Source organism: Protomyctophum parallelum, assembly GCF_964188405.1.
Source record: "Protomyctophum parallelum genome assembly, chromosome: 8".
NCBI lineage: Eukaryota > Metazoa > Chordata > Actinopteri > Myctophiformes > Myctophidae > Protomyctophum > Protomyctophum parallelum.
This window is the reverse complement of record NC_139703.1, coordinates 24,922,283-24,945,707: the sequence shown is the minus strand read 5'-3', so window position 1 is coordinate 24,945,707 and position 23,425 is coordinate 24,922,283. Positions and strand designations below refer to the sequence as shown.

Genomic DNA, 23,425 nt, shown 5'->3' with positions numbered 1-23,425 from the left:
TGTGTGTGTGTGTGTGTGTGTGTGTGTGTGTGTGTGTGTGTGTGCGTGCGTGTACCTGTATGGAAGTCCTTCTACAGACTGGTTGGCAGCCTCACCCAACACCTCCACCTTCAGATAATACAACATTCTTACTCTCAACAACACCCTGGAGAGGGAGAGAGAGATAGAGAGAGAGGGGGAGAGAGAGAGAGCGAGAGAGGAGAGAGAGAGAGAAACATTGGCTATCACCCCAGGCCTTTACTGAAAGCAATCACGGATAAGCAATCTTATCGTGGGAGGATCACACTGACCACTGAGGCATGATTTCCTTTTTTTACCGTGACCAGCGGTACCCCTAGGGTAGGTACCCTCACCTGTTCTCCCCATGTCCCCTAGGGTAGGTACCCTCACAAAAAACATGCAGTAATCCTGGTCTCTATACTGCCTCTCCCTGGTCAGCCGGGGCGCCTGATGGAGGGGAAATAAGGAACTGTTTGGAATTCCAACCTTGGAAAATCCCTCCTATCAGGCGATAAGAAGTAGCCTGCTTTTGCTGGTGACCCCCTCAAGGACCCAGGGGTCCCTGGACCCCGACCCCACTTTGAGAACTGCAGATAACAGTCCATAATCGTAATGTACTTTAATAATAATAATAATAATAATAATAATAATGAATTGCATTTTTATAGCGCTTTTCCAAGTGCTCAAAGCACTTTGCAATGGTTGCATTCATACATTGGGATTAAGCCTTCAGATACTGAAGGCTTAATTGCAGAGCACTTGCTGCAGTGCTGTTTGAGGTGTTTCTTGTAACTGTTCAACCTTCATATTTCCCATAGACGTTTCAAAAAGTATTTATTTAGACTTTTTTGGGCCAAACAAATAATTAGAAAGAAGAAAAACAAAAAAAGGTTCTTCTTTCTAATTATTTGTTCAGCCCAAAAAATTTGTCAGCAGCCGAGTTGGCTTTGTCCAAGGCTTTAAAGGTCTTTAAATAAATACTTTTTGAAACGTCTAGACTAGGACAAATCCATGGGAAATTCTCTTCCGGGCCGCTCGTCGGGGACTGCGACTGCGACGCTCTAGGTTTGGGTAAGGTAGACACTAACTAGGGTTAGGGTAAGCTAGTTAGGGTTAGAGTTAGGGTTATATACTGACTTGTTGCAGTGCTGTTTCAGGTGCTTCTTGTAGCTGTTGTCCTATAGATTAGTACAGTTAATTAGTGTTAATTAGTACTACTCATTACTTGTTGCAGTGCTGTTTCGGGTGCTTCTTGTAGCTGCCGTCCTATATATTATGTAGAAAACCCCACCTGCTGAGAGTGGTAGCAGGTTGCCTTGTTGGTGGTGGGTGGGGCCACCAATTGGCAGACCTATAGAGCGTCGCAGTCCCTCCCCCTTTCAGAACAGTGGCCCAGGAAATAAATCCCAATGCATTTTTCCCATAGGCATTTCTTAAAGTATTTATTTAAAGACGGTTACGCCGCGGACAAAGCCAACTCGGATCGTGAGAAATCATGACAATGAACACAATGTTTTGGGCCGATCAAATAATTTATAAGAAGAAAAACAAAACAAATAGTGTTGTCTCCTGCCTTTATTTTCTTCTTTCTAATGATTTGATCGGCCCAAAATATTGTGTTCATTGTCATGATTTGTCGCGATCCGAGTTGGCTTTGTCCGCGGCGTAACCGTCTTTAAATAAATACTTTAAGAAATGCCTATGAGGAAAATGAACGGCAATTTATTTTCCGGGTCTCTTGAGGGGGCGGGACTGCGACGCTATAGGCCTAACTAGAAGCCACAGGCAAACATTTGTACCTTACTGGAGAGGTGCTGGTAGCATCACAACTTGTGCCTATATATTGATGCATTACTCGTACCTTTTCTTTCTATTTGCCAACCCTTTGAGTATTTGATTTGCTTAGTTTGTTTATGCCTACGTTTGTTCATATCTAAGACTGTTCGCACTACTGATCGCTACTATTTCTCTTCTTGTTCAGTTAAAATTATCACCCATCATCCGTCATCCAGTACAGTTAATTAGTACTAATCATTACTTGTTGCAGTGCTGTTTCAGGTGTTTCTTGTAGCTGTCGTCTTGTAGAACCACCTCAGGGTTGCAGTGAACCAACCAATCAGCAGTCTTCACTTCTGGAACGTTCAGCGGATTCTTCAACTTCTTCCCCTTTCGACCACGAGGAACCGGAGCCGAGAGACCTAGGAGGAGAGGAGAGGAGAGGAGAGGAGAACTCTTAATTAGCTGCAGTTGTGTTTTTTCAGCCTCAGAGCAGACAACTCACAGCGCTGGATTTAAACATAGTACAAATAAACAGTGAAACTTTCATTTTAAACAGTACTAATAAACAGTGAAACTTCTAACAAGAAGGACGATGATGTTACAGCAACAGTGAAACTGTTAGATGATGTTAATGTAAGTCAATGGCAGAATGCTAACCAGAGTGGTCATTAGCTGCCGTGCTAACTCTGTAATGTAAGTGAATGGCAAATGCTAACCAGAGAGTACGTTATCTGCAGCGATAACACTGAAATGTAAGTGAATGGCAGAATGCTAACCAGAGTGGTTTTTAGCTGCAGCGCTAATGCTGTAATGTAAGTGAATGGCAGAATGCTAACCAGAGTGGTTTTGCAGGTCCTGGTCCTGGCCTTCCTTGCTCGGGGTGATCAGATCGTAGATGAAACTCTTGATCTTGTCGTCTCCTTTGTAGTGTCTGAGGCAGTAGACCAGCAAAGCCCTGCGTACACAGACTTAACTCATTTACTGCTAAGAATATTTAACCAAAATAGCCCTAGCGCTCAGGATTAGATTAGATAATTGACACTGGGTGAAAAAAATGGCTTGCAAAATCGTAATCGTTGCAAAAACAAGTAAAAGTTCACCTGCAGACCACCTCTATGTCTCGTTCCGTCAGGTGACCTGCCTTAAAACGCCCCAAATCCATGATGTCCTTCCATCGCCCCCACCTGGGGAGAGAGAGAGAGAGAGAGAGAGAGAGACCACAAACATTACTTTAGCCAGCATGTAATTGCACGTGACATGAACCATGCAGCTGTAGACGCTCCAACACAGACTGATGAATTATTCACCTAATGCTGCCGTCAGAGGTCCAATGATTAACGTAATTGTAAAAGTCTGTACATTGTTTAAGTGACAGATGCCTGGTTTAAGTGACAGATGCCTGCTTTACAGTATCACACCAGAAATGCAGTACATTGCACTAATGGGAGAATTATACTGTACTTGCTCAGACAAGAGTTAACATATAGTCTATCAATAAATATACTGTAAGTGTACATGTCAAAGCACAGTCTGTCTATCCCCAGTGACTTTATGAATGAATATACACAACAGGACGCCATGCGTGGAGTCGGGGGCCGGGGGTAAGCCAACATCGCTTCAGGTGGCTGTTCCAGCCGGGGAGGGGTAGGCAGGCAGAGAAGAGACTCTTGCACTCCGCTAAGGAGGGGTAAATCTTGCCGAATGCCAACTGTTATACCGCACCCATCCCCCAAAATTGCGTCGTCGTCATATGTGCATTTCGTGCATGCGCACTGAGACCTAGAATTGCGTGTTTTCTACGAAAATGCGTGCAGGTTGGCAGCTCTGCTTTAGGGACACTAGGGTTCGTGATCTATTGTAGATCTGCTATAATCCAGCCTAGGGTTCATCTTACCCAAAGATCAGAAGGTTCTTCTCTACATACTCCAGCCTATATGACTCCTATATACCTATAGGGACTTTGCGGAGCGGTCTCGATATCGGAAGGTCGCTAGTTCGTATCCCCGGACCGGCACGTTAAAATTACCACCGCTGAAGTGCCCTTGGACAAGGCATTGAACCTCTACCATGAAATGTTCTATGAGCATGGCCTGGCTGTAAACAAGTTCTTGAGCTTAGTCCAGTTACCCTGGGTAAACATAGTACCTTTCCTTTCCTTACCCCATACATATAGGGACACCTACCCAAAGATCAGCAGGTTCTTCTCCACGCGGAAACACTCGGCACGGAGATACCGCCGGCTTCGCTCTCCGAGACGCCGCGTCCGGCACGGACGTTCCTCCGAATCGCTGTCCAACTCCGAAAACTCCATCAGCTCATCGTCTTCAAACGAGTTGTAGTGGCGAGTCTGCTTGCGAACCCTGGGCGTGTCGATGACCAGAGACTCCTGAAAGAGAGAGAGAGAGAGAGAGAGAGAGAGAGAGAGAGAGATAGAAAGAATGGTAGACACAAGCAAAAACACAGCTATTTGCCGCAGGCTTTTAGGGACATAATTTGGTTCCAGTTCCAATTAGACTGAAGACAGGCACTAATTTGGACCGGGCGTTTAATATGCAAAATCGTGTCCCCGGGCGTTTAAAAGGAATCCTTACCTTCTCTGATTTAGAATCGATCTCCAGCTCAGCGATCTTTGCCCATTTCTGCCAGAAGTTGGGATCATCCAGAGAGATGTCAGTTCTGTTCCCAGACGACACAAAACTAGCCTGGAGGAGAAGAGACGGACAGGCGGACAGACGGACAGGTTGTTAGGTTGAAACTTCTTCAGGCAGGAAGGCGAGATTTTGTCTTGCTGGTTTAGCACAATGCTAAAAGATTGATCAAATCCATTTTAATTTCAAATGATCATTTTTGCATATCAATTATCATCCATTTTAAAATTCGAAATAATTCGGGGACCCCCAAAAGAATTGGCGACCTCCGAGGGGTCGCGACCCCCTGGGTTAAGGTAACCCAAGGTAAGGTGGCTTAGAGGTAAGGGGGTTTGTCTACCTTAGCGATGGTGATGGTCAGGGTTAGGGATAGGGTTAAGGGGGTTAGGGTACCTTAGCGAACGTAGAGCCCTTCCCCTCAGACTGGATGGTGATGGTCTGGGTTCTTCTCTGGAGGATCTGGTCGATGTCTTCCTCACAGAACTTGGAGCCTTCGTCTTCCTCGTCCATCAGCGCTCCGTACGCTCCTTTCCTCAGCAGGTCTTCTACTTCTAGCTTAGTCAGCTGCTGCGACTGGAGCGCACACGCACACGCACACGCACACACACACATAATGTAATGTTCTTCTACTTCCAACTTACACAGCTGCTGGAGTGCGCACACACACACACACAGTACACACGTTACAGCTGCTGCACCTGAAGCACGCCCACACACACACACACACACACACACACACACACACACACACACACACACACACACACACACACACACACACACACACACACACACACACACACACACACACACACACACACACACACTCACTCACCCCGTTCGTACTGCCCTTTTTGTTGATGTCTTGGAGGACAGCCTTGTCCAGACCCAGCTTGAGGCTGGCCTTGTCAAACATCTCTCTCTCGTAGGAGTTCCTGGTGATCAGCCGGTACACCTTAACCGCTTTGCTCTGACCAATCCGATGGCAGCGAGCCTGTGCCTGTGGGGGGGGGGGAGGTGTTACTTATCATCCTACATTACTATTAACCTTGTGTTGTCGTTGCTTATTGTAAGTCTGTCTGGATTCAGTGTTCAGATCCCTAACTTTTAAAAGTCACATCAAGAAGGTCTCCGATGCTGTAAACTTTAACTTGCAACATTTCAAAGTCGAAAAATACAAATGTTTTCCAAATGGGAGAGGTGTACATGCGTCTGTGCTGCTACTGAAGTGCCATCTTTCAGCGCCGCTCGTCACATCATGCATGTCCTGCAGTTGTTGTTGTACTTAGACCCCATCGTCCAAGGGTGTGGGTATCTTAGCAACACTGAATGCTCTGTCCCATTGGTCGTGTGCTCGTGTCATGAGCCAATGGCTGCGGCTCTGAGCTTCCCAGACCCCAGGTTCACATCTCATTGGTCAAACTCAGTGGTGCCATGCCGTTTTATTATAAGCGACTTTGGAATTTGTGTTTTTGGTAAAATGTTTCAAAGAATATTCCACATTTTATAAAAGAAAATAATAATAATAATAATGATAATATAATTCATGATTGTTTTGAAAACCGCAGATCAACGCAACGCGTTGTGAGCTTGTAGATCGGCTATTTTCAAATAGCCTAATAGTCTTTTTGGTTTGTTTTCATAGACCCGAATGCTTATTTCGCTCACAAATTGTCAACTCTCACACATGCCGCATGAAGTACACATGAAGTAAACTGACAGGTCTGCTGCTCTGAGCAGCGAGCGCTCTTCTCGTTGTGAAGAAAGCAAAGCAGGACAGATATGTCAAATACATTGCGCCGTCATTCATACTGTAGAGGCAGAGGGTGCTGTTTTTTCTTTTTTTTCCCTCCGATGGATTCCCAGATTGTGGTTAGGGTCACAGGGTCATGGTCAGGGTTACCTGCAGGTCGTTTTGGGGGTTCCAGTCAGAATCAAAGATGATGCAGGTGTCCGCAGCCGTCAGGTTGATCCCCAGACCTCCGGCTCTGGTGCAGAGCAGGAAGACGAAGCGATCCGAGTCGGGTTTACAGAAGCGGTCGATGGCTGCCTGGCGCAGGTTCCCTCGCACACGGCCGTCGATACGCTCGTATGTGTACCTGGAAACATCATTATTAATATTAGACTAAAAATACTACTAGTACTAATAACTCGTACGTGTACCTGGAAACATCATCATAAGACACCCTGAGGGCAAGAAGCGACCGAGGTCGTGTGCACGCATCCGCCTGAGTGACGGCGGACTGCTGGGCGAGCGCTGGCTCTTTGGCATGGGGGGGTCAGATCAACATATGGAATGAACTCTGTACATATATGGAGCGTGTCTTGAGTGTACAGGGTTTGATGAGGTCAGATCAATATATGGAATGTCAGAAGAGGTCAGCTCCATAGATGGAGATCTAAGGGTGGCAGCGGGGGAAGTGTCTTGAGTGTACAGGGTTTGATGAGGTCTGATCAACGTAATAATAATAATAATAATAACCGTCTCTGGATGAGGTAGTCTTCCAGGATGTCGAGACAGCGAACCATCTGAGAGAACACCAGAACTTTGTGTCCTCCAGACAGTAGCTTAGGAAGAAGCTTATCGATGAGGACCAGCTTCCCTGCTGCCTGGATCATCGCCTGAAGATGGAAGTCCAGCAGGTCAGGGCTGTGACTCAGCCTGAAACTCTCCAAGATCTTTTCCTCTGCTCCTATTGGATGGATGGATGGATGGATGGATGGATGGATGGGAGAGAGAGAGAGAGAGAGAGAGAGAGAGAGAGAGAGAGAGAGAGAGACAGAGAGAGAGAGGAGAGAGGTTATGGATCATACCAGCAATACGTTAGGGGTGGTTATTAAATTATGGATCATACAATCAGTAATAAGGAAGTACGGGTGTGGTTTTGGATCGTACCGGTAATAAGGTAGGGGTGGTTGCAACACTTGCGTAACTCCATCATTGTGTTGATGAGGTTGGGCATGTTGTGCTGATTGGCTCCCTTGGACAGGAAGTTGAAGTTCTTCTCCAGGATGGCTCTGTAGTACTTCTTCTGCATGTTGGTCAACTCCACCTGGAGAAGATAGACATTTTGGTCAACTCCACCTGGAGAAGATGGACATGTTGGTCAACTCCACCTGGAGAAGATGGACATGTTGGTCAACTCAACCTGGAGAATATGGACATGTTGGTCAACTCCACCTGGAGAAGATAGACATGTTGGTCAACTCCACCTGGAGAAGATGGACATGTTGGTCAACTCCACCTGGAGAAGATGGACATGTTGGTCAACTCCACCTGGAGAAGATAGACATGTTGGTCAACTCCACCTGGAGAAGATAGACATGTTGGTCAACTCCACCTGGAGAAGATAGACATGTTGGTCAACTCCACCTGGAGAAGATAGACATGTTGGTCAACTCCACCTGGATAAGATAAGACATACATGTTGGTCAACTCCACCTAGAGAAGATACACATGTTGGTCAACTCCACCTGTTAACATGATTGTCTGAATTTGGAGGAAAATGGCCAGAACAGCCATATCCATCCATCCATCCATCTTCAACCGCTTATCCGTAGTCAGGTCGCGGGGGGGAACAGCTCCACCAGAGAGCTCCAGACTTCCCTCTGCAAAGCAACATTAGTGACTTCCTCTTGGGGGATCCCGAGACATTCCAAGGCCAGTGAGTCGATGTAATCCCTCCATCTGCACCTTGGTCTGCCCCGGGGTCTCCTCCCAGTGGGACGTGCATCGAGGACCTCCCTAGGGAGATGCTCGAGAGGCATCCTAACCAGATGCCCGAACCACCTAAGATGGCTTCTCTCCAGGTGAAGGAGCAGCGGCTGTACTCCGAGTCTCTCCCGCGTGACTGAACTTCTCACCCTATCACTAAGGGAATGCCAGCCACCCATGGAGAAAACTCATTTTGGCCGCTTGTATTCACAATCCTATTCTTTCGGTCATGACCCACACTTCATGACCATAGGTGAGAGTAGGAACAAAGATTGCTCGGTAGACAGAGAGCTTTGCCTCACAATGAACTCTGGGAAATATACTTTCAACCGTTTCCCATCAATAATAACCCCCCCCCCCCCCCCCCCCCCACACACACACACACACACACAAACCTCTATGATGGTCTCTTCTTTGGGAGCTAGGTTCTTCTCCACATCGTCCTTCAGTCTCCTCAACATCATGGGCTTCAGTATGGCCTGGAGTTTATGTACCTGGAGAAACATTACCATTGTACATTATTACATTATACAGGAGTTTATGTACCTGGAGAAACATTACCATTGTACATTATTACATTAGAGTTTATGGACATAGAGAAAAGTGTATGCAACTGTTTTTAAACATGTATTAGATCAAAATGTTCCGTTTTGTCGTTTTTGTTTATTGCTCTGAGAATGTTGTATTATGTTGTACTGTATCTCGACAACACTGCAAATGAGGGAAACCTCAATGTCTCTCGAGAATAAATAAAGCTTTAAATGAATTGTACATTATACTGGAGTTTATGGACCTGGAGAAACATTACCATTGTACATTATATTTGAGTTTATGGACCTGGAGAAGCAGTATAATTGTACAGTACATTATACTGGAGTTTATGGACCTGGAGAAACAGTATCATTGTACAGTACATTACACTGGAGTTTATGGACCTGGAGAAACAGTATCATTGTACAGTACATTACTGGAGTTTATGGACCTGGAGAAACAGTATCATTGTACAGTACATTACACTGGAGTTTATGGACCTGGAGAAACATTACCATTGTACAGTACATTACACTGGAGTTTATGGACCTGGAGAAACATTACCATTGTACAGTACATTATACTGGAGTTTATGGACCTGGAGAAACATTACCATTGTACAGTACATTATACTGGAGTTTATGGACCTGGAGAAACATTACCATTTTACAGTACATTATACTGGAGTTTATGGACCTGGAGAAACATTACCATTGTACATTATACTGGAGTTTATGGACCTGGAGAAACATTACCATTGTAAAGTACATTATACTGGGGTTTATGGACATGGAGAAACACTATCATTGTACATTATACTGGAGTTTATGGACCTGGAGAAACATTACCATTTTACAGTACATTATACTGGAGTTTATGGACCTGGAGAAACATTACCATTGTACATTATACTGGAGTTTATGGACCTGGAGAAACATTACCATTGTAAAGTACATTATACTGGGGTTTATGGACATGGAGAAACACTATCATTGTACATTATACTGGAGTTTATGGACATGGAGAAACCTTACCATTGTACATTATACTGGAGGTTATGGACATGGAGAAACACTATCATTGTACATTATACTGGAGTTTATGGACATGGAGAAACCTTACCATTGTACATTATACTGGAGGTTATGGACATGGGGAAACACTATCATTGTACATTATACTGGAGTTTATGGACCTGGAGAAACATTATTAATAGTGTGTGCGTGCGTGTGTACCTGCTCCTCAGTCTTCAGGTCTCCAAACTCCTCCAGGAAGTTCTTCTCTGAAGGAAACTGAAGAGGTTCCAGAAAGTTCAACAAACTGAACAGTTCTTCTACCGAGTTCTGGAGAGGAGTTCCTGTCAGCAGAACCTTATGTTCCTATGGAGCGCATGCACACACGCAGACGTTAGTTCTGGAGAAGAATTCCGGTTAGCAGACTTTTATGTTCGTATGGAACAGACGTGCACACACACACACACACACACACACACACACACCAGGTTCATGATCTTCAGTCCCTCTAGGAGTTTACAGTTCCTGTTCTTCAGACGATGAGCCTCGTCGATGACGACACAACGCCAGGCAAGCTTCTTCAGCTCTGGACAGTCAGCCATAATCATCTCGAAGGTGGTGATGACACCGTGGAACTTTAACACGCCTGGGATGGAGTTACCCTGAGATACAGCAAAGGGGGAGAGAGAGAGAGAGAGAGAGAGAGAGAGAGAGAGACAGTGTTGCGTTTGGACGGCATAAAAAAAAGAACCAGGGCGAATTACAGCCATCCAACGCAATGCACAGACACTGTTTTAAGTCAGTTATCAGTTAATAACACCGCTTTGCGGTGGAAGTTGCTGAATTGAGGTGGTCAGTTTAGTAAAACTGTACATGTGCATGTGTACACACACACACACACACACACACACACACACACACACACACACACACACACAGACCTGTGTGTCTCTGTGGAACATCTCGTACTGGTGGATCATCTGCCTGCTGATCTGAGACCCGTGGTAAACGATGACGTTCAGATCAGACCAGGTGCGGAACTCTCTCTCCCAGTTGGTGATGGTGGAGAGAGGAGCGATGATCAGGAAGGGTCCTCTGATGCCCAGTCGGAACATCTCGAAGAGGAACGTTATGGACTGGATGGTTTTACCAAGACCCATCTCATCTGCTAGGATGCAGTTCTTCCTAAAAGAGAAGAGAATTATTAAATATGAATACGGTATGGTTTTACCCAGACCCATCTCGTCTGCTAGGACACAGTTTGTCCTGTAGGAAGAGAAGAGTTATTAATTTCCGCGCTACCCCTATAATCCACAACGTGGTGCCAGTGCCAAAGAAATCTGTGATATGAGCTTACACGACGGGCCACTTCTGCCTGCCCCGGAAGTCATAGCCGTCCATAGTTGAGTCAGATTCTCACTCCAGGCGGAATGGTTTCACTTTCTTATCGTGATCAAAGCTTAGACTTTTATAAAGTCTCAAAGATGGCGGTTTGTCTCATTTTGAGGAGAAAAAGGACTATTAAGCGTGAGCACGGCCGCCATCGGTGTATGAATGGGTGAATGTAATGCACAATCTATGTAAATCTATATAGAAATGCACTAATTACCCACAACCATTGGCCAAAAAGTGGCGCTACTGTGATCAATTAAAAACCAGTTAATTCCATCTAGCTGGTATTCTCCTCTTAATAATAAGTAATAACGATATATATTATATTGATGTACCTGTTGTACCAGTTGAATTGTAACCAGTTCATTCCTTCTAGCTGGTATTCTCTCAGCATGTTTCCGTTACGATAATCTCTGGAATGACCCAACTTCTGCCACTTCTCTGGAGAAGGCCTTTCCTGTGACATGCATGCACACGCGCACACACACACACACACACACACACACACACACACACACACACACACACACACACACACACACACACACACACACACACACACACAGTTGTCAGTGGTTGAAATATAAATAAACATAAAACTGCCTTCAAATTAAACGTAAACAAGACATATTTACAGTACATAAACATGCATGCATGTCTGTATGCAATTAATGTTGTTTACATAGACATACATATAGTATGATATTTAATTATGAAACACCCATGAGTTTATGGTAATTTACCAGGTCTTAGATGGTAGTTTATGGTACTTTACCAGGTCTTAGATGGTAGTTTATGGTAGTTTAACAAGTCTTACGTGGTAGTTTATGGTAGTTTACCAGGTCTTACAATGTGTCTGAGGTCAGATAGTAGTTTAGAAGGTCTTACAATGTGTCTGAGGTCAGATGGTAGTTTAACAGGTCTTACAATGTGTCTGAGGTCAGATGGTAGTTTAACAGGTCTTACAATGTGTCTGAGGTCAGATGGTAGTTTAACAGGTCTTACAATGTGTCTGAGGTCAGATGGTAGTTTAACAGGTCTTACAATGTGTCTGAGGTCAGATGGTAGTTTAACAGGTCTTACAATGTATCTGAGGTCAGATGGTAGTTAACAAGGTCTTACAATGTATCTGAGGTCAGATGGTAGTTTAACAGGTCTTACAATGTATCTGAGGTCAGATGGTAGTTTAACAGGTCTTACAATGTATCTGAGGTCAGATGGTAGTTTCTGGATCTCCTCAAACTCTTTGATCTTGGACGGGTCGAGGTCTTCCTGAAGCTCCCAGGTGGATTCCTCATACGACAGACTGCACCACTTCACCAGGTAGTGAGTTACCTCCTATACACACGCACACACACACACACACACACACACACACACACACACACACACACACACACACACACACACACACACACACACACACACACACACACACACACACACACACACACACACACACACACACACTTGTGGAACTCAAGTACATCAGGATACAGGAAGCGCCAACAATTATCACAATTTAAACAATGCTTAAAGATCTCTGCTTATTGGCCATTCCTGCAATCTGCAGGACAATCACAACTGATTTATGGACATTCCTGCAATTTGCAGGCCTCTCACAGCAAATATGAACACAGGTTTACATCTGTAACCAAGCTGTATAATAAATATGAACACAAGCAGTTTAGACTTGTAACCACGTGTGTGTGTATGTATGTACAGTATATGTGTGTGTGTGTGTGTGTGTGTGTGTGTGTGTGTGTGTGTGTGTGTGTGTGTCTCGCGTGCGTTACCTCTCCAGTCTCTGTGTCTGTAGTAACAGCGACCTCCAACACTCTGTCGGCCTCAATATAATCTGGATTAAATATATCTTCATCGGGCTGGGGCGAGAGACATAGGGAGAGAGAGAGAGAATATACTGAGTGTTGAAGTTTATTACCTCAGTGAATAAATGTGTTTACATTATATAATAATACTAATAATAATTCTTACCTCAGTGAATATATGTCTCGTCTGAGCCTGTTTGGTCCTGAAACGTTTGATCTTCTGGTGGATCCTGGGATCTTTTTCTAGTTCCTCCAACGGCGCCCATTTACAGTGCATATATGAACTAAAGGGTTAATGAAAACACACTGATCATTTACAGTGCATATATGAACTAAAGGGTTAATGAAAACACACTGGTCATTTACAGTGTAGATATGAACTAAAGGGTTAATAAAAACACACTGATCATTTACAGTGTAGATATGAACTAAAGGGTTAATAAAAACACACTGATCATTTACAGTGCATATATGAACTAAAGGGTTAATAAAAACACACTGGTCATTTACAGTGCATATATGAACTAAAGGGTTAATAAAAACACACTGGTCATTTACAGTGTAGATATGAACTAAAGGGTTAATAAAAACACACTGGTCATTTACAGTGTGGATATGAACTAAAGGGTTAATAAAAACACACTGGTCATTTACAGTGTAGATATGAACTAAAGGGTTAATAAAAACACACTGATCATTTACAGTGTAGATATGAACTAAAGGGTTAATAAAAACACACTGATCATTTACAGTGCATATATGAACTAAAGGGTTAATGAAAACACACTGGTCATTTACAGTGTAGATATGAACTAAAGGGTTAATAAAAACACACTGGTCATTTACAGTGTAGATATGAACTAAAGGGTTAATAAAAACACACTGGTCATTTACAGTGTAGATATGAACTAAAGGGTTAATAAAAACACACTGGTCATTTACAGTGTAGATATGAACTAAAGGGTTAATAAAAACACACTGATCATTTACAGTGCATATATGAACTAAAGGGTTAATGAAAACACACTGGTCATTTACAGTGTAGATATGAACTAAAGGGTTAATAAAAACACACTGGTCATTTACAGTGTAGATATGAACTAAAGGGTTAATAAAAACACACTGGTCATTTACAGTGTAGATATGAACTAAAGGGTTAATAAAAACACACTGGTCATTTACAGTGTAGATATGAACTAAAGGGTTAATAAAAACACACTGGTCATTTACAGTGCATATATGAACTAAAGGGTTAATAAAAACACACTGGTCATTTACAGTGTAGATATGAACTAAAGGGTTAATAAAAACACACTGGTCATTTACAGTGCATATATGAACTAAAGGGTTAATAAAAACACACTGGTCATTTACAGTGTAGATATGAACTAAAGGGTTAATAAAAACACACTGATCATTTACAGTGTGGATATGAACTAAAGGGTTAATAAAAACACACTGGTCATTTACAGTGTGGATATGAACTAAAGGGTTAATAAAAACACACTGGTCATTTACAGTGTAGATATGAACTAAAGGGTTAATAAAAACACACTGATCATTTACAGTGTGGATATGAACTAAAGGGTTAATAAAAACACACTGGTCATTTACAGTGTAGATATGAACTAAAGGGTTAATAAAAACACACTGATCATTTACAGTGTAGATATGAACTAAAGGGTTAATAAAAACACACTGATCATTTACAGTGCATATATGAACTAAAGGGTTAATAAAAACACACTGGTCATTTACAGTGTAGATATGAACTAAAGGGTTAATAAAAACACACTGATCATTTACAGTGTGGATATGAACTAAAGGGTTAATAAAAACACACTGGTCATTTACAGTGCATATATGAACTAAAGGGTTAATAAAAACACACTGGTCATTTACAGTGTGGATATGAACTAAAGGGTTAATAAAAACACACTGGTCATTTACAGTGTAGATATGAACTAAAGGGTTAATAAAAACACACTGGTCATTTACAGTGTAGATATGAACTAAAGGGTTAATAAAAACACACTGGTCATTTACAGTGCATATATGAACTAAAGGGTTAATAAAAACACACTGGTCATTTGCAGTGTAGATATGAACTAAAGGAAATCTAAAAAAAACAAAAAAAAGTGGTTGAAATCCAAATATCTCAGATTATTTTCCAGATCGCGTTATTGATCAAAACAAGCTTTATTCACGGCTCGTAACTGAAGCATGGCTGGTCGTGTTTCGAGTGAATTAAAATAATTTACATTTTACTTCCGGTGCACGGCCCGTGAGCTTTTGGACTTCAAAATAGGAGTACACTCGAAAGCACCGTGGCAAGAGCTAAACGCAGAGCAGAGCAGAGCGCGCAAGTCCTTTCGACCACTGTAAACTGTCAAATCTCAGTATCTCTGTGAAGGAACGTTTGAAATGATTAATGTTTAGATGTAACTATTTGCTACCTACTTTATACATATAAACATCTAGTATTATTAAGTATGATTCAAGTTTCTATCTATATAAGAAATACTGTTTTATCGTTGTAGATATATTCTGGATCCCTTTTTAGCTTTTCTAGTCATACACATACACACCACGTACTCTGGTCCCAGCAGATCAGGCACAATTAGCTATTTTATTTTTTACTGATTATGTATATAGTATACGTATGACTAGCTCTAAATGATGACGTAAGAAATATATATAGTATATAGCAGGGGTCCTCAACTAGAAATGATGAAGGTCCACAATTTTTTTTTTTTTTAAGACAGAGGTCCGGTCCCATGCGCGGCGTCCTTCGGAGAGCGGGGCTCTATGCCCGTTTTAGTGGAGGATATTAAGCACATGATCGTTCACTTGATGGTACAAGCACCAAATTTGGCACACAAGTGCTTCAGAACCTACTATCTCAGAAAAGTACGTTGTCCACTTGAAAAAAACTAAATGGCCACCATTTTTCAAGATGGCCGCCAAATGAAAAGGGCCTTTTGTGGCGGTTCTGGACAACCGTGGGTCCGACCGACTCGAGACCGGGCACTGCACTCCCTGTGGGTGTGTGGAACGTGTGTGTCGAATTTGAAGTCGGTGGGGCGAACGGTTCTCGGGTTATGTGGATTACAGATGTACAGACACACACACACACACAGACTTGAATATACAGTATGTCAATGGGCAATGCCCATTGGGGGTTTTTTTTAGATGATGGGTAGCCTCGGTACCAGGCTTTCATTTTTGTTGGTGAAATAATTGAAAGCCTGGAGGAACGCATTGGCCGCTCTGGTCTAAAAGTGGGAGTCAACCCTTCCGGGTGGGCGTCGCTCCAAATTATGTGACGTACAGATCGATGAGATCCAATCAGGGCGTGCGCAAATCTGAGCCGCGACCCGCCCCTCTAGACCAGAAACCTAACACGTTAGCTCAGGCTAGATGATGGGTAAGAACAGAGAGATGTGATGTCAGGTGGTGTGGGCTAAGAAGTGGTCAGGGCTATATGAGATGTACAGTAAGTGCAAAGAGAGATGGTGAGGGAGGGAGAAATTTATTTTGACCAGACAGTAGACAGTAGTGTAACAGGTTAAGGTGAGTATAGAGATGGAAATGTTCTAGCAAGAGAAGCCAATGTATTGAGAATATGGGACATAGTATGGGTCAGGAAATATTTGTGACAGAAGGCTACCAGTGAGAGGGAAGATGTATATGATGGTAGTGAGACCAGCCATGTACGGTTGGAAACGGTGGCACTGATGAAAAGGAGGCACAGCTGGAGGTGGCAGAATTAAGGATGGTTCTCATTAGGAGTGAAAAGGAAGGACATTATCAGAAATTACTGAATTAGAGGATCAGCCCAGGTTAGAAGGATTGGGGATAAAGCAAGAGAGGTGAGGTTGAGATGGTTTAGACATGTGAAAAGGAGGGATGAGGGTACATTGGGAGAAGGATGCTGAAGATGTAGCTGCCAGGTAAGAGGATGGCCAAAGACGAGGTTTAAGGATGCTGTGAGAGTCTGAGAGATGACATGAAGGTGGCAGGTCACAGAGGAAGATGCAGAAAACAAAACCAAATGGGGTCCATGTGTGGTCCAGCCCTATGGAATGTAAAATTCAAGCATGTGCTAATGAAAAGTATTTAAAATATATAGTTTTGATGCTCATCCTAGATCCTACTACTATAGGGGATGCAAAGCAATATGTCCGTTTATCCGTCCGACTTCTCCTACCAAATCACTCCGTTAGCACACATCTCTCTATGCACAAAAAATGATGCATGCCACAGAAATCCATCTGCACTACATTGCATCCATGTCATATTTACTGTACAAATATTGCTTTTGTATGACATACTGTTATTGCACAACATTTCACTGTGACACAAATTACATTACAATTTCCACATTAACCGACCCCTCCCCTTTTCCCTGCACGTACACACACACACACACACACACACACACACACACACACACACACACACACACACACACACACACACACACACACACACACACACACACACACACACACACACACACACACACACACACACACAGTACAGTACACTATAGTATGTTACAGTACAGTATGGTAAAGTACAGTACGGTACAGTAACGTGCGGTACGGCATGGTACAGTATGATACCATAAAGTATGGTACAGTACAGTATGATGCCGTACAGTACAGTACGGTACGGTACAGTACAGTAAAGTACAGCACGGTACAGTATGGTACCATGCAGTACGGTACGGTACAGTACAGTACAGTACAGTACGGTACAGTATGATACCATACAGTAAGGTACAGTACGGTACAGTATGGTACCATGCAGTATGGTACAGTACGGTACAGTATGGTACAGTACAGTACAGTACAGTACAGTACAGTACAGTATAATACCATACAGTAAGGTACGGTACAGTATGGTACAGTACGGTACAGTATGGTACCATGCGGTACAGTACAGTACAGTACTGTACTGTACTGTACTGTACTGTACTGTACTGTACTGTACTGTACTGTACTGTACTGTACTGTACTGTACTGTACTGTACTGTACAGTATGGTACAGTATGGTACAGTATGGTACAGTATTATGCCCTACAGTGCCGTACAGTATTATACAGTAGTATGGTACAGTACATCACAAAGGTATAGCCAAATATATGCTGAAATGCAAAACCAGTCTAATTTTGGTGGCCATCTTGAAATATCACCGCCATATTGGATTTTTGGATGGCTCGGTTTAAAAAGTTAAAGAGTTGACCAAAGGAATGTTCACGGCAAATGTCACGCTTGTATCACCAAGCGAACAACCGTTCCAATGATCTGCTAATTGCACAAATTCTGTGTGTGTGTACGTCTGTAATCCACGTAACTCGAGAACCGTTCGCCCCACCGACTTCAAATTCGACACACACGTTCCACACACCCACAGGGAGTGCAGTGCCCGGTCTCGAGTCGGTCGGACCCACGGTTGTCCAGAACCGCCACAAAAGACTTTTTCATTTGGCGGCCATCTTGAAAAATGGTTTCCATTTTGTTTTTTCAAGTGGACAACGTACTTTTCTGAGAGAGTAGGTTCCGAAGCACTTGTGTGCCAATTTTGGTGCTTGTACCATCAAGTGAACGATTCTCATGAAATATGGACTTAATATCCTCCACTATTTAGTATGGTCAAGCCAAGCTTATACAAATCAGATCCCCTTCCACCCAACCAATAATGGGGTGCAGAGTGCAGGCCCGGAGTGGAACTCCAAATCAGGCCGGGAGTTATACGCCCTGGCAGGCCACACTGCGCGCGCGCATAGCGTGCGCCAAAATTTTGGAGGCCCTTGGGGGACATTTTGGGGGCCTTTGCAGCAATTTCACATGAGAAATGTACCATCTGATGTTATTTATATTATTAACTTAAAAAAAAAAACTTTCTTTTTTTTTGGGGTGGTCCGCAAAGAGGTGGTCCGCGGTCCGGTCGCGGACCGCGGTCCGCCAGTTGAGTACCCCTGGTATATAGGCATATACTATATACGTATACATATATACTCTATACTCTATACTGTATAAAGTGTGTAGTTGTAAGTTGATTAGCGGTATACTGTGGTTACTTTGCGCCAAAAACCGTGACAGCTGTTCCGCCATTTGAGGCTTACGCAGAAAAACATCAAATCTGTGCCTGTATTGCTGGACCAAATGACCACAAATGACCATATTTCTTACGTCATTATTAAGAGCTAGTCATACACATACACACCACGTACTCTGGTCCCAGCAGATCAGGCACAATTTGCTATTTTATTTTTTACTGATTATGTATATAGTATACGTATGACTAGCTCTAAATGATGATGTAAGAAATATATATAGTATATATATAGAATATAGGCATATACTATATATGTATACATATATACTCTATACTCTATACTGTATAAAGTGTGTAGTTGTAAGTTGATTAGCGGTATACTGTGGTTACTTTGCGCCAAAAACCGTGACAGCTGTTCCGCCATTTGAGGCTTACGCAGAAAAACATCAAATCTGTGCCTGTGTTGCTGGACCAATGATGACGAAATGACCATATTTCTTACGTCATCATTTAGAGCTAGTCATACACATACACACCACGTACTCTGGTCCCAGCAGATCAGGCACAATTTGCTATTTTATTTTTTACTGATTATGTATATAGTATACGTATGACTAGCTCTAAATGATGACGTAAGAAATATATATAGTATATATATATAGTATATAGGCATATACTATATATATATACATATATACTCTATACTGTATAAAGTGTGTAGTTGTAAGTTGATTAGCGGTATACTGTGGTTACTTTGCGCCAAAAACCGTGACAGCTGTTCCGCCATTTGAGGCTTACACAGAAAAACATCAAATCTGTGCCTGTGTTGCTGGACCAATGATGACGAAATGACCATATTTCTTACGTCATCATTTAGAGCTAGTCATACACATACACACCACGTACTCTGGTCCCAGCAGATCAGGCACAATTTGCTATTTTATTTTTTACTGATTATGTATATAGTATACGTATGACTAGTTCTAAATGATGACGTAAGAAATATGGTCATTTCGTCATCATTGGTCCAGCAACACAGGCACAGATTTGATGTTTTTCTGCGTAAGCCTCGAATGGCGGAACAGCTGTCACGACGAAGGAGACCGGGCGAAAATATTACTTGCGCGCTCTGCTTGCGCAAGTAATAAATCTGTGAGGCAATCAGTTAATGGCACGCGCGCGGCGCGCACACACACAATTTGACAAAACTTACAAATTCCTGTATTTGACATAAAACTCCTCCGTTTCCTCCTCTTGGTCCTCTGAAGTCTGGAGACGGACGGGCGGATGGACGGACGGACGGACGGACGGACAAACAGGCAGGCAGGTTGTGGAAAGAGAAAAGGAAATGAAACAATTGTTAATGTCATTTAGGCATTTAGCAGATGCTCTTAATCCAGAGTGATTTACATTAAGCAAGAACAACACATGGTAATACATCAAATACATAAACAATAGCCATCAAGAATCATAAGTAAGGTAAGAACTTAAAATCTACATATAGCTGAATATAGGAGGGGCTAGCGCCCTATACATCTACACTATAGCTGAATATAGGAGGGGCTAGCAACCTATAAACCTACACTATAGCTGAATATAGGAGGGGCTACTAGGGCTAGCACCACATAAATCTAAACTATAGCTGAATATAGGAGGGGCTAGCACCCTATAAATCTACACTATAGCTGAATATAGGAGGGGCTAGCGCCCTATAAATCTACACTATAGCTGAATATAGGAGGGGCTAGCGCCCTATAAATCTACACTATAGCTGAATATAGGAGGGGCTAGCGCCCTATAAATCTACATATAGCTGAATATAGGAGGGGCTAGCGCCCTATAAATCTACACTATAGCTGAATATGGGAGGGGCTAGCGCCCTATAAATCTACATATAGCTGAATATAGGAGGGGCTAGCGCCCTATAAATCTACACTATAGCTGAATATAGGAGGGGCTAGCGCCCTATGAATTTACATAAGTAAGCTAAGAAGCTATATGTAGATTTATAAGAACATCCATCTAACAGTGGAATATCCATATAATGAACCTATGTGTATAAACTATAGAGTGCTATGTCTACATAAAATGCTATAAAAATTACGTAGGTTGAGCCTTTGCATACGCCTGTAAGGTCGTCGAGGCTAGGGCAAGTGCTATGGGCTAAGATGGAGTCTGAAGAGGTTGGTTTTCACTGGCTGTGTGTGTGTGTGTGTGTGTGTGTGTGTGTGTGTGTGTGTGTGTGTACCTCTTTCTTTGCGGTTCGGACAGCCAGAATTTTCTCAATAATGTTGGCCTCATCTTCTGGTGGTTCCTGAGAAAGACAGACAGATAGACAGCAGTTGATTGACTGATTGATTGATAATTTTATTCACAGTATGTAGTCACAGTATGTAGAGTGGGTGTTCTTTTTTACATAATAGGTAGGCCTAGTTAAACAACTAGCCGACTAGTTGACTAGTAAACTAGGCAACTAGACAACTAGTAAAATCACACCCGTGTGAAATGAGTGGTGCAACTCCGTGTGTGTGTGTGTGTGTGTGTGTGGGGGGGGGGGTTCCAGACCCTAGGAACCCCCCCAGGGGGCCGGGCCAGTTCCTGCGTGCCGCCCCGCGTCCAAAACGGTTGAGAAATGACAGAGTTACCGTGTGACGGTCCCTCTACTGTACTGTACTGTACTGTACTGTCACTGTACTGTACTGACACACCCAAAATCATCATATATACAGTTAATATGTGCGTTTGTGTGTGTGTTAGGTTGCGCACAAGTGGTGAAACACACACACGCACACAGCTCCGTAAGGGTGAGATATCAGAATGAGATTCTGGACCCAGTGGTGATCCCATATCTTCAGAATCTAAACCCAACTCCTAACATACCTAACTCCATCCTCCAGGATGACAACACTCAACCCCACAGAACCAGGATCATCACAGAGTACCTCCAGAACTTGGGAGTGGAGATGGAATGGCCTGCCGTGAGTCCAGACCTCAACCCAATTGAACACATGTGGGATCAGCTTTGCTGTACATGCTAGAGTGACCAACCGAACCACATTTGCTGATTTGCAACAAAACCTGGTTGAGGAATGGGATGCCATCCCACAGCAAAATGTGGCTAGGTTGGTGACCAGCATTAGGAGGTTGTTGTGGCTGTGTATGGATCTTCCACACGCTACTGAGTTCCCTAACACTGTAGACACTTCCCTAACACTGTAGAGTGTAAAACATTTTTTCCTTATTACTGTGGGAGAGTGTTTCTCGCCCTCAGGTCATCTTAGTGGTAATAATAATAGTATTAATATAATCTGTAATCAAATAGTAATTTCACAAGGGTGAAAAATGGGTTACAAAATCGTGGGATAAAAATTATTTAAAAAAAAAGAAGTCCCCTAGTAGCCGTTAGCTGTAAAAAATCCATAGATTAGCCGCACCATTGTATAGGCCGCAGGGTTCAAAGCATGGGGAAAAAGTAGCGGCTTATAGTCCGGAAATTACGGTATGTTGACATCATGTTGTTGATATCATCAGACATCATCATCATCATCATGGTAAAAGTCACCGCTCACTTCCCACAAGTGTGAATCTTCTTTATACAAAATAACCAAGCCTTTTACACGCATTGCCCCATATGAAAAGGTGACAGAAATCAGCTGAGGTAAGCAAGGTAGTCATCCATGAGAGATCCAATGGCAAAAATGTAATTTTTATCCTCTCTTGTTCCCACGATCTTAAGCCGGATCTCCTTATCTTGCTGGATTACAATGTCCTCATCGACAGTCTTATAGCACGGGGGACTGGAGTTCGGGTCAAACTCCATTTCCGAGGGAATAGAATGGCGGGAGATGAAGCAAGACATGGGGCCTATTTCGGTGAACAGTCCAACCTTGTTAACCTGACCGCAGCATCCACCACTTCCCCCTTGAATGGGCGCAACACGATGGCCTTGTATTTGACCGGGTAAAGGACAAAGCCCCTCCCTGGCTGGATCACACCGGCGCCGATGTTGTCGATCATGGTCACCGCAAAGACAAAACCATACTTGCCGGTAGATGTGCCTTCCACTTCCGAGAACAGTTTCTGCTTCACGATGTTCAGAAGATTGGGACCGAAATATCGTGGATGTAACAACATCTCGTGTTCCAAAGAGATGAGGTAAAACATATTTTCCTTTGATGCGGTCTCTGGGTCAATCTACGCCTGTGAGTGTGCGAGTGTGTCCCTTGTTCCTCACTAATATAAGCTGACCAGGATCTGGTCTGATGTCATAATGTACATGACACAAACCGTTGCCTAACACTGAATTTGTATGCCAGTGTCCCGCTGGTCAGTGCTGTAGAAAAAAAAGGCGTAATCTTCCTGTCGGTCTGTAACTGAAGCTGATACAGAGACAGACACACATATATACTGTAAGGCTCATGAACAAAAACCTGTGAATGTGTTCATCAGCAT

The 23,425-nt window shown here is 43.1% G+C and overlaps 1 protein-coding gene and 1 pseudogene across 2 annotated transcripts in view; both read right to left on the bottom strand.

Moving 5' to 3' along the window:
- chd6 (chromodomain helicase DNA binding protein 6) overlaps nucleotides 1–23,425 on the bottom strand; it is a 67,666-nt gene that overhangs the window by 20,124 nt on the left and 24,117 nt on the right. Inside the window, exons 9-29 of the mRNA XM_083772074.1 lie at nucleotides 21,222–21,287; nucleotides 20,187–20,242; nucleotides 13,074–13,191; nucleotides 12,875–12,961; nucleotides 12,279–12,416; nucleotides 11,414–11,535; nucleotides 10,628–10,871; nucleotides 10,172–10,348; nucleotides 9,909–10,052; nucleotides 8,538–8,636; nucleotides 7,324–7,480; nucleotides 6,910–7,120; nucleotides 6,331–6,526; nucleotides 5,263–5,427; nucleotides 4,821–5,000; nucleotides 4,371–4,481; nucleotides 3,963–4,165; nucleotides 2,880–2,963; nucleotides 2,616–2,734; nucleotides 2,039–2,198; nucleotides 56–145 (exon numbers count right to left, since the gene is read on the bottom strand). Of these exons, the coding sequence (XP_083628200.1) occupies nucleotides 56–145; nucleotides 2,039–2,198; nucleotides 2,616–2,734; nucleotides 2,880–2,963; nucleotides 3,963–4,165; nucleotides 4,371–4,481; nucleotides 4,821–5,000; nucleotides 5,263–5,427; nucleotides 6,331–6,526; nucleotides 6,910–7,120; nucleotides 7,324–7,480; nucleotides 8,538–8,636; nucleotides 9,909–10,052; nucleotides 10,172–10,348; nucleotides 10,628–10,871; nucleotides 11,414–11,535; nucleotides 12,279–12,416; nucleotides 12,875–12,961; nucleotides 13,074–13,191; nucleotides 20,187–20,242; nucleotides 21,222–21,287 (2,927 nt within the window). The remainder of the gene's footprint in view (nucleotides 1–55; nucleotides 146–2,038; nucleotides 2,199–2,615; nucleotides 2,735–2,879; nucleotides 2,964–3,962; nucleotides 4,166–4,370; nucleotides 4,482–4,820; nucleotides 5,001–5,262; nucleotides 5,428–6,330; nucleotides 6,527–6,909; nucleotides 7,121–7,323; nucleotides 7,481–8,537; nucleotides 8,637–9,908; nucleotides 10,053–10,171; nucleotides 10,349–10,627; nucleotides 10,872–11,413; nucleotides 11,536–12,278; nucleotides 12,417–12,874; nucleotides 12,962–13,073; nucleotides 13,192–20,186; nucleotides 20,243–21,221; nucleotides 21,288–23,425) is intronic.
- On the bottom strand, nucleotides 22,623–23,137 carry LOC310863610 (DNA-directed RNA polymerase II subunit RPB7-like; annotated as a pseudogene). Its single transcript has one exon. The product of its transcript is annotated as a DNA-directed RNA polymerase II subunit RPB7-like (transcript).